This window comes from Seriola lalandi, unplaced genomic scaffold (assembly GCF_002814215.2).
Source record: "Seriola lalandi dorsalis isolate HSWRI2012SDOR001 ecotype SW California unplaced genomic scaffold, Sedor1 jcf7180002054955, whole genome shotgun sequence".
In the NCBI taxonomy this organism is placed as follows: domain Eukaryota; kingdom Metazoa; phylum Chordata; class Actinopteri; order Carangiformes; family Carangidae; genus Seriola; species Seriola lalandi.
This window is the reverse complement of record NW_019525506.1, coordinates 712,526-725,825: the sequence shown is the minus strand read 5'-3', so window position 1 is coordinate 725,825 and position 13,300 is coordinate 712,526. Positions and strand designations below refer to the sequence as shown.

The 13,300-nt window shown below is 41.5% G+C and overlaps 1 protein-coding gene across 1 annotated transcript in view; it reads right to left on the bottom strand.

Annotated features, from left to right (window-relative positions):
* Positions 1-11,013, bottom strand: part of eeig1a (estrogen-induced osteoclastogenesis regulator 1a) — a 30,202-nt gene extending 19,189 nt beyond the window's left edge. The window contains exons 1-2 of the mRNA XM_023394968.2: positions 10,872-11,013; positions 10,442-10,772 (exon numbers count right to left, since the gene is read on the bottom strand). Of these exons, the coding sequence (XP_023250736.1) occupies positions 10,442-10,584 (143 nt within the window). The 5' untranslated portion in view covers positions 10,585-10,772; positions 10,872-11,013. The remainder of the gene's footprint in view (positions 1-10,441; positions 10,773-10,871) is intronic.
* Positions 11,014-13,300: the final 2,287 nt, after the last annotated feature.

The window sequence follows — 13,300 nt, the reverse complement described above, 5'->3', positions numbered from 1 at the left end:
ACCCCCCCCACCCCAGCTGGAGGATGTAATCCCTTTATATTTACTGATGTTCAGTGAGAGCAGAAGCAGAACAGGTTCAAATTCCTACATCATCAACAATTACACGCAAATTAAAGCAAAGGGGAGGGGAGGCGAGAGTCGGAGGCAGGTTCAGCCAACAAGTGATGGAACAACATATTCATGTGGCCACATAACATCCAGGGTGGATTAGGAAGTGGTAGGAAAACAAATAAGAGCCGGAGAGCTGAGGAACAGAGGATCAAGCAGAGGAGGAAGAAACGAGATTACAGACAGGAAAAAAAAAAAAGGAGAAGAGGAAGAGGGATATGACATGCAACAACCAGCTGGAAGTGAAACATGGAGGTTTTACGGCGAGCGACGTAACCACAAGCTCAACATCAGTGTTTCCAGATTGGACAAAAAAAAAAGCTGCCGAATCAGAGTAAAAGATGAATTTATCTTTTTTTTTTTATATACGTTTTGTTCATATATATAATGAGCTTGAGTATCAGTATAATTAAACCCATGAGATTCTTTTCAAGAATAACTAAAAGTCACATCTTGTGTGAGCTTGAGTCCCGTTTTATTTGTTTACATTTTGGAAAAAATCAAGCGTGCTGAATTGGCTGAAATTGGCAGCGAAGAAAACTCAAAAACATGATGATTCTCAGGCAAGTTCTTAAGTCATAAGGAGTGTCTTCTTTCTAAGAGTGTTTATGGATGTTTATTTGTGACGGCAACAAGTTTCAGACACAAAAATATGTGTGTGTCACGTCTGTTTATTGCAGATTTGTGAAGATTTTTTGACTGAGACTCTTGATTTTTGACACAAATCACAACAATCAGGTGCTTCAACTGTCGCTTGTGTTGTTAAGCAAATTAAATTCCCCATTTTCTTTAAGATCACCTGCGTGCACCTGTCGCTCTAACCTCATGCAGCATCTCTGCCTCACGCTAATGGTTCAAGAAGAAGAAGCTCAAATTAAAACCCAAATCAACTTCTCTTTTTTTCATAGTTTTAAACTGGTCTTACTTCTCTGATCTAACACGTTGTGATCTTTAGATGATTCTTATTGTCACTTTTATTTACGACCTGACAATCAGACACCTGTGGTTTAAATGTGATGACTGTGAGATGATCCGTGTTATCTGTGCCGTGTTTTTAAGTCTGTAACTCTCTGTTGTTCTCGCTGAGGCTTTCCTGGTTTGATTCATATATTCTTTTTAAAAAAGGAAAATGAGTCACGCCTGGGGCAGTTCATCTTGGATTCCTGAGGATGAACTTCTTCCATTTAAAACATGTTTCTTTCTCCGGATGAAACCAGTTTTTCACTGTGAAGCAGCCTGAGAGAGAGTTTTGAGGGCCGCAGTGGTTTAGGTGAACAACTTAACACTCATACTTACAGCTGCTCGGAAGATGTTATGTAATTTAAAGTTACAGGAAGTGGAATCAGATTTGTTTTGACCTTCTCCCCACTGCCAAAAATCTGCAATCTGGCAGGACGACACTGAAGTAATCGAGTCCGTGTTACTAATGCAGAAGTCGCGTCTGTAATATATGAAACAAAAACACAACAGATGCAACAACAAAGTGAACATTTCCAGTTCGGTTCAGACTGAAGAAGACGAGCTGGACTTGTGTCCGAACCCTACAAGTCAGCCGACAGACTCGAACACAAACACGAAGTCCCTGATTTGAGTTGCCCCCCCCGTGGCACCCCAGCATGTGATGACTCAACGTGTCAGCGATGCAGCGGTACGGGATCCCCTTATCTCCCCCATCCTGGCTGCGAGGCTCCTGGGGGCCCGCGGTCGCAGCAGAAACACAAACAGCACCCGGGCCGGGTCGGGTCACATCGAGGGCTCAGATAAACAGCCCCCAGAGCAGAGTGCTGAGGAAGCAGATAGATCCTGCAGGAGGGGGGGGGGGGGGGGGGGGGGGGTTGACGTCAGGGCGGACCAGCAGGCAGCAGGAGAAGGCGAGGAGTCAGAGAGGCTGTTCCTGTACCCAAAAGGTCACAGGGTCGATCCTCGCTGTCACTAACAACCATGTGTTCTGTCTCTGGAAACAACACCAGTCCTCTCGTCCTGCACTCATCCACACCACCGTTAATGTGTCACACTTGGCTAAAAGCCTCATTTTCAACAGGTGCTAAATTAGCAAATAACACAGCAAATTAACCAGACAACACGTGGGACGCTTCGCTCTTATATTTGTGTCATTTATTATGGAATAAACTGAAGGCGGGAGTCTGTGGCTCTGGAGGAGCTTTTGACAAGTTTTGCAGGTTGAAGGTTTGGAGATCGGATGAAATGTGCAAATGTCAGCAGAATGGTGTTTAGCCGGGGTAAGATTTTTGTGTTATTGTGTGTTTTTCCGCTTTAAAACGAGCTGAATTGTCGTTAATACTGGATCAGATTTTTGATGTAACTGGCAGCTGTGTTTGTCGACGTGTCTGTAGTTCGTTCCCATCGTGTGGGAGGTATCGCCGCTGACTGAAGTTTCCCCAATATCTCCGACTCCATCGCGAGTCAGACGCCGAGGTCGGAGGCCGTGGATATTATGTGATCCAGCGTTTCATGGAGCGCAAATGAAAATGTCAGCGCCTTGGTCCGGGCCAACCCTGCTGAACCTCGGTCCTCAATACACAGCTAATTTAAAGCGTTTCCATGACCACAGTCATAAACAAACATGGCGTCTGTGGAGGACATTAGACCGGCCAGTCGTAGATGTTTTAAGCAAAAGGAATCAACTTTTTATCTTGTTGTTTCATGCTATAGCGCCACCTAGCTCGCAGGAAAACATCCTATGTAGCTAACGTTAGCCACATAAGCTAATCACTGGTGCACAAGAGTGTTGAGCTAAATTGCTTTTTAAGTAGAATTTAGTGATACTCTCATTGTACCATGTTAAAAAAAATACTTATCAGCAGGGCTGCGTCCATTATTGATTAGTCTCAATTGTTCAAATTATTATTTAATCAATTATTGTTTATCAGAAACCAGCACAATTTTCAAGAGTCAAAAGTGACGTTTTGTCCAACCGACAGAATTAAACCCAAAGATTTTTTCGGTGCTACAAAATAGAAGAAAAAAAATCAGTGAATGTTAAAGCATTTTTGTTTAAAAACTGAGTAATAGTTAATCAATTATCTATAAATAATCAATCGTTTGTCAGTTTAGCAACAAAGCCATTTTTAATTGTGATAAAGGAGCTGCTCTGATCTCAAATCGCTGCGATCGAAGTTGCTAATTTACGGGATCTACAGATGCACGGCCCCTGAGCTCGGTCGGTTTTCATTCCACATGTGTGACGGCTGAGGCGGGAAACAACGGGACCTGAGACACTTCAGCTGCAGCTCTGTCATCAACATAAAAAGATCAAATCTGAGAGAGAGAGAGAGAGAGAGAGAGAGAGACGCTCTAACAATCAATTTCACAGGAATTTCCCCCGAAACAGAGGGGAGTTCGTTTTGATTACCTGGAGAGATGCCAGACACCCCCACACCTCTCACACTCACACACACACACACACACCTCCCTTCACATCCCACCAAAATGCTAACGGCTGGAAAAGTGAGATGAAAACAGGAAACAGCTGTTGAGAATCCGCTCGGTCCCGGTCGATTTTCTGACACTCCCCACAAACCCACTCCTCTCTGGGACTCCTTCCTTCCTTTTCACTCAGCTCTTCCCTCCACTCTCAGGACAAATGTGCGACCCCCCCCGCTCACATCTGAAGCGCTTCCACCAGGTGAGAAAAAGCGACGCCCTCCCTCACAGTTGCACCCGGTGAACGCAAAAAGCACGGCAGATACATTTTGTCGATGACGTCATTAAATGACTTGGTTGACAAAACCTTAAAAAACGGAGGTGGGTTCCCGCTTGTGTTTCCAGGCTGTTGGATGAGACACCAACTCTCTGCTTTGTTCCTAAAATCTTTCAAGCCACGATACGAAGCCAACGTTTTTTTAATTGGATGGTTCATAGCAAAGCCGAAGTCGTTACTTAGCAACAAACCTGTTTGTCAAATCTGTTTTTTGTCCAACCAACAACCTGAAACCCAAAGACTAAGTTTAATTTACAACATTAAAACAGCTGGAAGCAACTAATCTTCACATTTGAGAAGCTGGAACTGAATATTTTTGTCATAAATTATTTTTATTATTATTTTTTGCCTTTAAATGTGATAGTTATGGTGGGAAAGTGGCAGGAAAGTTGTGGGAGAGAGAGAGGGGACGACATGAAGCAAAGAACCCGGGTCGGATTCGAACCTGAATCAATTAATCTGCCAATTAATTTCTTCTTGTATGTTTAAACCCTGCCCAGATGTCTTCAATTTCCTGAAGTGGTGACATTCAATTTACCGTCATATACGACAAATAAAAACAGCGAATTCTCACATTCAAGAAGCTGAAATCAGAGGATTTTCTCCAATAAAAAAAAATTTAAAAAAAGACTGAAATGATTTAACGATTATCAAAATAGTTGTTGATTAATTTTCAGTCGATCTACACCATCGATTTGTTGATGGAGCTAAAATAAAAACATTTCAGCATCAATTACTGTCGATTAAATCTGGGTTTTAACAGGCTGGTTTGTTCATCACGGCTCGTTGCAGAGACACTGGGGACGACATTTTGGGGAACGTGACGCTTGAATGCATGACATGAAGGCAGCGCTTCCAGGCAAAGTTTATCTTGTGCATCCTATCTTGTGTGTGTGGAACATGTGAGCGTACGACAACCATAACACTGGTGTGGTATGTGCAGAATGGCATGTGTGTCTATTTGGGAGCACTGAACATTTCAGGGCTTAAGAAGCCATTATGGTCCCAGTGCAAAATTCAAAAATGATGCAAGGGGATGAAACCAATGAAAGTTCCTGGTTCATTTCTCTCTCTCTCTCTCTCGACTCACTGTGAAAACAAAAAGGCAAGAAAATATCGTAAAAATGAAATGAAAAAATGCCAATGCCTTTTAGAGAAACAACAAATCTGCCATTTCCTTCATCATGTTTCACATTAGTCGTTACTGTTTTTGAATATTAGATCACTTAAAGAAGAAGAAGAAGAAAAAGAATCACTTAGAGAAGAAGAGTTCTTAAAGACGAAGAAGAAGACGAAGATTCACTTCAAAACTTCAACAAGACCATTTACAACTACTCAGACGAGTCAAGTGCTGGTGACGCCTGACAGCAGACAGTCAGGAAGCTCTGCCAACTCCACCCCAAAGTTCCCGGTACTCCGGAGGGTCCTGAGAACCACATCCTGCACCTTCCTACTGGGGGAAAAGCCGACACAACCTGCGAACACCGTCTCACAACGTGACACGATGCTGTACAAGCACAGTGTCACATTTCAGGTTCTTACAAATAAGGAATTCAAGAGGCTCTCTCTCTCTCTTCAAGTGCAAGTAGCCACCCTGAGTACGGAGTGTGTACGTTAGAGGAAATTCCAGTGCGTTAGAACGTGGTGTGTTTGATAATGATAAAAAATAAACAGACGTTGACCTTTGAACCTGACTATACTGTTTATCTTTTTGGACATGAACGTCTCATTTGACCCTGTGATTCACATGACACTATGTACTTGTATATGTTTGAGAGTGCGGGGTTCAGAGCTTCTCACTGGACACGTGAAAAATACAGTGTGTGTGTGTGTGTGTGTGTGTGTGTGTGTGTGTGTGTGTGTTACATCGTTATATGAACAGGAAATGAACACAATCTGTCCACACTGCCACATCAGAAACACTCGCTGCAGCTTCTAAGAGCTCAACATTTCACTCAGACTTTTCTTCTTCTTCTTCTTCTTCTTCTTCTTCTCCTCCTCTCTGACCTCAATCACCCTTAAATACAAAACTCCTCTCCATCTCCCTCCCTTGGCTCTTAGTTCCTCTGCAGCATCAGAGATACGTCTGATTGCACCCACGGTAAAGTCGGTGCGGTTGTATCTTCTCCCTCTTTTAAAAACCGGCTTCGTGCAGTGTTGGTGCTCTGCAAACGTCAGCCAGCAGCAGTATGTGTATATATATATATATATATATAACAAAATGAGCTAAATGTCCAAAATGTAAACGAACCGATGAAGGCTGAACTCGTGCTCCAGTGAAAATCACGTTCTTCTGCCAAATCAGAACGGAGACCATCTGGTGTCTAAAGCTGCATATAGTGAAAACACATTATCAGCAAATCTGACCGGCTGGTTTCACTATAAACCTGGCTGGACGTAGAGGACGTTTTCCAATGGTGATATCGCTCCTGATACGATAAAAAAAATAAAATAAATTCCAGTTCTCAAATCTGCAAAATATCTTGACTCCAAATCTAATCTTAATCTAAATTTTGCAGCTGCTTGTTGCTTTTAGCACAAACAGGTTACAGCCTGTTTATACTAAAGCCTTAGAAACCTGTGCTGATACAAAAATCAGATACGAGTACATCTTTGCATGTTTTCAACACAAACCCATTAGAAAAGTTACTTTAACTTACTTTACTCTTGATTAACAATAGATCTGGATGGAGATTTCCTTTTTTTTTTTTTATAATTTATGTAATTTAGTTTCTTACTCTTAGCAAAAGAAAAACACCTTGTGAGAGAAACATAGACACTTACATTTGAAGAAAAGAAAAAGAAAGATTAACTGTTTTAAAAGGCTTTTTTAAACTCAGTAATTTGTTTTTTTTGTCAACTTCTAAGAACTGTTTCAAGTTTTTTCCGGCTGAATTTCTGAGAAGAAGAACTGAACACGCACGAAGGCCGTTATGTAACTCTGCTTCAGCCTTCAGCGACTTTTTGTGTTCGCCATGTCCAATTGTTTTAAATGCACAGCACTGTTTCATGTCCCATCACTACAACTGTAAAACCACAAGTTCAGCCAAGAGGACAAAGCACAAAGGTCCTCTGTCCTGAGGGACATCCGTCCGTTATATCATCAAAAAGCAAGACAAGTTACGATTAATCTAATTTTCAGACTGAATATCAGTTGTCAGTATTTTGTCCTCAAGTCGTGTTTAGTGCAACTTTCTCTCTTCACATGCAACAAAATCCATTATCAGAGAAAAATCCAAAACATTTGCCGTTTCCTGTTTCTCAAATTTGAGGATTTTCATGCTTTTCTCTTCAAACAAAACAAGACTTCATTTCAAGACGTCACACTAACTAAGCCTCGTGAGACTCGGGGAGGAAACTGTTAATGTTGAGAAAACGTCAAAATAAAAACAGCAGCAGTCGTGATATTTGGACTTTTCACTGCTGACCTCACTTCACCTCCCGATATAATGTCCCCTCTGTTCGTGTGCTTGACTGCATCGTGCAGATATTTAGCATTAATTCTTGACGGTGCACGCAACCGACGCGCCGGAAGGAACGCAGGATGTGTGAAGTATGAAACATGTTTTCCAGACGGTTTTTCTGTCGGATCACTGATTGGCGGAGATCGGAGACGACAAACAGAACTGGTCCAGACATATCGGTCTGAGAGCTGGACAGTCACATTCACAGCATGTGATCCTCTCTGCTTCCAGCCACACTCAGAGCCAGCAAGGACTCCGGGAGGGAGCGCAGTCCCTGAATGAGCTCGTCATTAATTCCCCCCACTGTTCCTGACCCACAACAAGGCAAGGCCCCGTACAAAGACCCGGTCTGTCAGATCTGCCACGCTAATCGCTGTCCCCCATGACGGGAGCCTCCCTGCGCCGTCGCCTCCTCCTCTGAGACGGCCTTGTTTTCAGCCACAGAGATGATAAGTGAGATGGGAGGGAGGGAGGGAATCTGAGTTGTTATATAACCTCCAGAGGGGAGAATGACCTCTGAGAGAACAGAGACCTCAGACGTCGCTGTCCACGCTGCTGAGGACAGGACCTGAGGCGGAGGGGGAGCAGGGAGGGACAATTTAGTTTGTTATTACTCAGTAAATACAAGTTTTACTTTGATAAACAAACATTTCTATGAGTGTGCGATCCTCCGGAGGCAGAACAAGCTCGTCTCACTGGATCGTGAGCACAAAGCTTTAGTATCAGGACACAAGAAAGTGTCAAACTTTAGTGTCAAAGAAGAAACTAAAAGAACAAAGACTGGAAACTAGAACAGAGAAGAAGAAACTTTGACCTAATAAAGTATAATATAATTTGTCAGGCTTCTGCACCGTGCAGCTCAGTGTGATGAACATCAGGCTAAAATTAAACAAGACTGAGTCTGCAGACATGCTAGCAGCTCTGTGAGGCTGCACCGGGGCTCCGAGCTAAAGAGCTCACACCAGTAACAATGTTGACAGGATTCATCCTCTGGGGACCATAAATATTTATACAAGAGTTCGTGGCAAGAAATCCAATATCCACGACGGGCATTTGTGCTTAGTTTCTGAACAGCTGATGAAAAGAATAATCTGTGGGTGAATAAAATGATCTAGAGTTGCAGGTGTAGGTTTATCTGCACATCTGTGGCTCTGTTTCCCCCTCGGCCGCTTCGCAGGAGTGTTTGTGTGTCACTGATGAAAGGTAAGAAAGCGGGAAAAACATGCAGTGACCACGAACGTGATCGAGATGATGGCAATCTCTTCGGTGTGTTTGCTTTTCCCGCTGCTAGCCTCTGTGCTGGAATGATGCTACGTGAGAACAGGGGGGGGGGGGGGGGGGGGGTCGCACTTGTACAAAGAGGATGATCTGCTTTCTACCGAGGTCGCAGAGGAAACGTTCTCCCACGTACGTGTCCGTCAGCTCGGGGAAAGTTTAACAGGCCTGCGTCAACACGTGGTGCGAGCTTGGTGTGGGAAAGAAAAGCCTCAATAAAAGGGGAAGAATAAGGTTGATTAAGACGCTTTAACGCCAACCACAGACTCCTTTCGTTCCTGTTTTAACTCCACACACCCTGAGATGAATGAAGAGCAGGAAGCGGGGCACCTTTTCCTCGCCTGAGTCCTGAACCAAAGCCAGACCTGGAGAAAAAAAATCAGGTCCTTCCTTTCATCTGAGAAATGGGTTTCAACACTCAGCTGGCTAACAATATAACGCCTCATATTGCTTTACAAGTTGAGGTTAGTTTAGTAGGTCAGAGTCTGTAAGAGAGAGAGAGAGAGAGAGAGAGAGAGAGAAGGCTTTGTGCTGCAGGTTGAGCGTAAACAATGTACTGGAGTAAGAAAACGACTCTTTTAGCAGTTTATTTTTTCGCAGATACAACGAGGTTACGAAGGTGAAACAGCCACCAGACCATCACCGTCTCCCATCTTCACCCTTTAACAAGTGTTAAAACTCTGTTACAGGCTTCCGAAGTGACTTTCAAGGGCCGTATAATCTCATCTAGTGAATCAAAGACAAGGAAGGGAGAGGAGATGAAAGTTCCTGATGTTATCAAGGTCGAGGGAGGAGGAATCTGGAAAGACGTTTGAGCGGAAAACGACCAGTTAAGGAGTTCTGGAGTAAAAAAAAGTTGCTTTCAGGGAGGTTTGGATCCAGTAGACGAGATAATTTTTACCGGTGCGAGCTGGTTTGAGAGGTTTTGTTGTGTTTAGTCTGGTTATCCAGTGGAGGTGCCAGTGCAGATACACAGAGACCACTTATCATGGCAACACCCAGCGTTTAAATCTGACTCAGAGAAAATCTGTCCAGCCTGAGCGGAGCTGCACAAACTGAGGCTGGTGCCATGCAAACAAAACAGTTGTAGCTTTAAAGCTCCGACGAAATAACGATGGTTTTATAGCAAAGTTTACAAAGATGCAACAGAAAAACACGTTCATATCACTAAAAGAAAAGACAACCTTTTTCTTCATTGCAAAAAATCACTGAATTTAGCAAAATAAACACACCACAAACAAACTAGAAACCATAATTAAGCTTCACTGATTAGTGAATGAATCAAATAATCCATCAGAAATAAAGTAGTATGCAACTATTTTGATAATCAATTTATCATTTCAGCCACTTATCAAGTAAAAATGTCAAATATTTTCTGATTTTAGATGAGATTTGCAACTTTTCTTTATCATATATGATATTCTATTAAATATCTTTGAGTTTTGGACTGATGAATGGAGCAACTTTAAGATGCCATAACATTTCATAGACTATAGGAATAATTCATTTAACACTTGCAGACCTAAAGCAGAGCAGTAATAGTTTTAAAACCCCAAAGAAAAATATATCAGATGCATCAGCGTCTCTTATAGATGTTTATAATAGTAAAGAGGGACAAAACAAACCAAAACAAAACATCAAAAACCCTCAACAAAACAATCCTGTTACCAAAATCATTATATGTAAGATAATAAACACACCAGGCACAAGTTTAGGAGCTGGAAATACTCCATAAAGTGTAAGAAAAAGTCAATAAATTCACTATATCGCTCCATGAAAACACCAAAACCTCCTGCAGAAAATATTTCAGTGTCTTTAATAGAGAAGACATCATTTCTAACTGCACCAAAAGACTCTAAAAACAATTTTTTACCTGGTAGAAGTAGCTGCAAAATCTCCTTCCAGCAGCCTGAGCTTGCAGAACAAAACTCCGTTGACAAAAGGCACCGCGGTGAGTTCCTCCAGAGTCAGATGAGTCTGAAACTTGAATTTCTTCTTTTTCACGAAGAAAGCCATTGTTTCACTCGCATTAAAAACACACGGCTAAAAGCTAGCGGGAATGACCTGTCGGGGGGGGAAGGGGGGAAATACTATTTAAAAACTAGCTAATGTAAACGGAGTGTCCCTGCTGCTGCTCCTGCTGGTGTTTTAGTTTGTGTTTTCATGCGAACTCCGTTTCCCCAGAGATGATTCAGCACAGAAATCTGAAAACAAAACCAAGCGTTTCGGTTGATAACGTGGGGGAGAAATTTAACGTACGTGTTTAAAAAAAAACAAACAAAAAACAGTAATGTCGGACCTACCTGGAGACATGTCTTGTCCCGTGAGGTTTGTCCGCAGCGGTGCAACGACGTACAATGACAGAGAAAACAGACGCTTCATCTCTTTTTCTGCTCGGAGCCGGGAGGAGGAACCTCGCGCGAGGCGCATCAAGCTAGCGGAGAGTACGTCATTAGACTTCCGGTTGCTACCTTTCGGAATAAAAGTTAAAAGCTCAATTTATATTTATTTTGTTAAAAAAAAAAAATTGTGATTATGTTAAAATTTCTCAATCATTGGCCAATACACACAATATGCCAATAACAATATCCAGTGAGACACACATGGATATTATATATTATATATGCATGTTATTGCACAATATCAGTTTTAAACTATACTATTATAATTGTAGGTAAGTGGGTGTTTTAGTACTACAGGGTTATTGCACAGGGATTGCGGGACTTCCTGACTCTGGAGGTGTACAAGTCCAGGATAGTGGCCAGGTCAGTGATTGCAAAGTACTGTCTGGATCAGCTTCCTGAGCTGGTGGAGGAAGTACATCCTCTGCTGGGCTTGAGGGCTTAAGTCTTACTTAGTCTTACTTATAAAGTTAAGAATAAAAACTTTTTATTGAACATCTTTTGACTTTTAAAATGCTCTTAAAATTAAGAGTTTTTTATAATGTTGTAATGTTTTTATAAGGGTTTATTATTATTATTATTAATAATAATAATAATAATAATAATAATGATAATAATAAATTGATTAATTAATAATAACATAGTTGTAGGGTTTATTGAACAATTAAATTGTATTTAAGTTTAAAACTGATTTTTTTTTCCAGTTTGTTGATTTTATTTTAAAAGGTAAATTACCTAACATCCGGTCATGTACTAAATTCACTCTTATTGACTTGACACAGCTCAATGGACCAAGTCAGTGTCAGTCACGCTGCAGCCTCAGCGGTGAAACAGCGACATCACGTGGCCACAGTCTGAACTGCCCTATTGTTGCCTTCAGGGACCATCAGCATTATAAGATATTTTCTCGGACACACACTGATATTTTATGAAATGCAGCTTTTCCCAATGGTGGAATTTACATTTACAGTGTGTGTTTACTTTCGTATTTTCAGTTTATGCTACTTTATACTTTATACTACCCACCTGCATTTATTTGACAGCTATAGCAACTTCAAGTTCAGCCAACAGAGAGCAGCAGAGGACTTCCAGTCTATTTCTATTTCAGCATTTTGGATTCTTGTGTATCTGAGAATACGTAGATAAAAGGATTTGTGCATGAAATGTCCTTGTGAACATATCATATCTTATGAGGGAAAATGAGTGGGAGAGCAAGGGGAAGGGACAGGACAACCTGTGGACCAGGAGAGGAAGCAGGAATAGGTGAAGAGATGATGAAGAGAGTGAGAAAGGAGAGAAAAGCTGAAGTTAAGAGAAAGAAGAGAGGAGAAAAATATGTGATGAAGAACCAGGAGGAGAGGAGTGGAGAACGGGTGAGGAGAGAGGACAGAGGAGGAAGTCTGGATTTGAAGAGTGAAGAAGAGAAAAGACAGAAGAAGACACCAGATGTGAAAACTAGATTTGTTTCAATGATGATAAACATGTAATCTGTAAATATAAATCAACTTCCACAAATACGAAAAACACATTTATAAACTCACAAAAATATCTTGCAAATATAAAACGGATCTGCAAATAAACAACTTTCACAAATCAAAACATATCTGTGAATACATTCGATCTCAATTCTACGCTTGTGGATTCATATCAGTGAGACAAATCAACCTCCATTAAAACTCTTTTTGTTTTATATTTTCTTCTTTGAGCGGAGGGATAGATGAGTAGAGCTGAGAGAGAAGAGAGAAGGAAGAAGAAAAAATCAGGATTAGATCAAATAAAATACTGTAAGATAATATTACAGTACATGTCCATGTTGTTGATCCATATTATTATGGTCTGGATTTAAATGTAGATTTGTCATCTAAACATTAAATCTGTGAACTCTGTTCTAGTACAGTGTAACAAGGTGTCAAAGTTAGTGATGCTGTTTATGCCAAATTCATTCCCCACCTGTGTCATGTAAATTCAAAATAGTCACTTCAGACAATCTTTGCCTCTTTTTCTGTGACAGTGGTGAAAATGAGTCTGTTGTGTTGTGGTTTCAGAATGATGGAGACAGAGAACAATTAGATTCAAAATATGATGCAGGCTCAGGATGATGAGCTTAAAAACAAAAAGCAAAGTAAAAATACAGCTGCAACCACCGGGGTCCAGGCAGCTCACAAACATTTAAATACCATATGTATTAATTGTTACTGAAGTTTTGCTGAAGCAGGACTTTGGGAATCTGGGTTTTCAAACCTCTGACCTTCGTATCCCCAGAAAAGGCGACTCACTGGTTGCGCCACTGGGAAACCGGGTGCTGCCCACGCCTTCACGCCAGTCGAGGC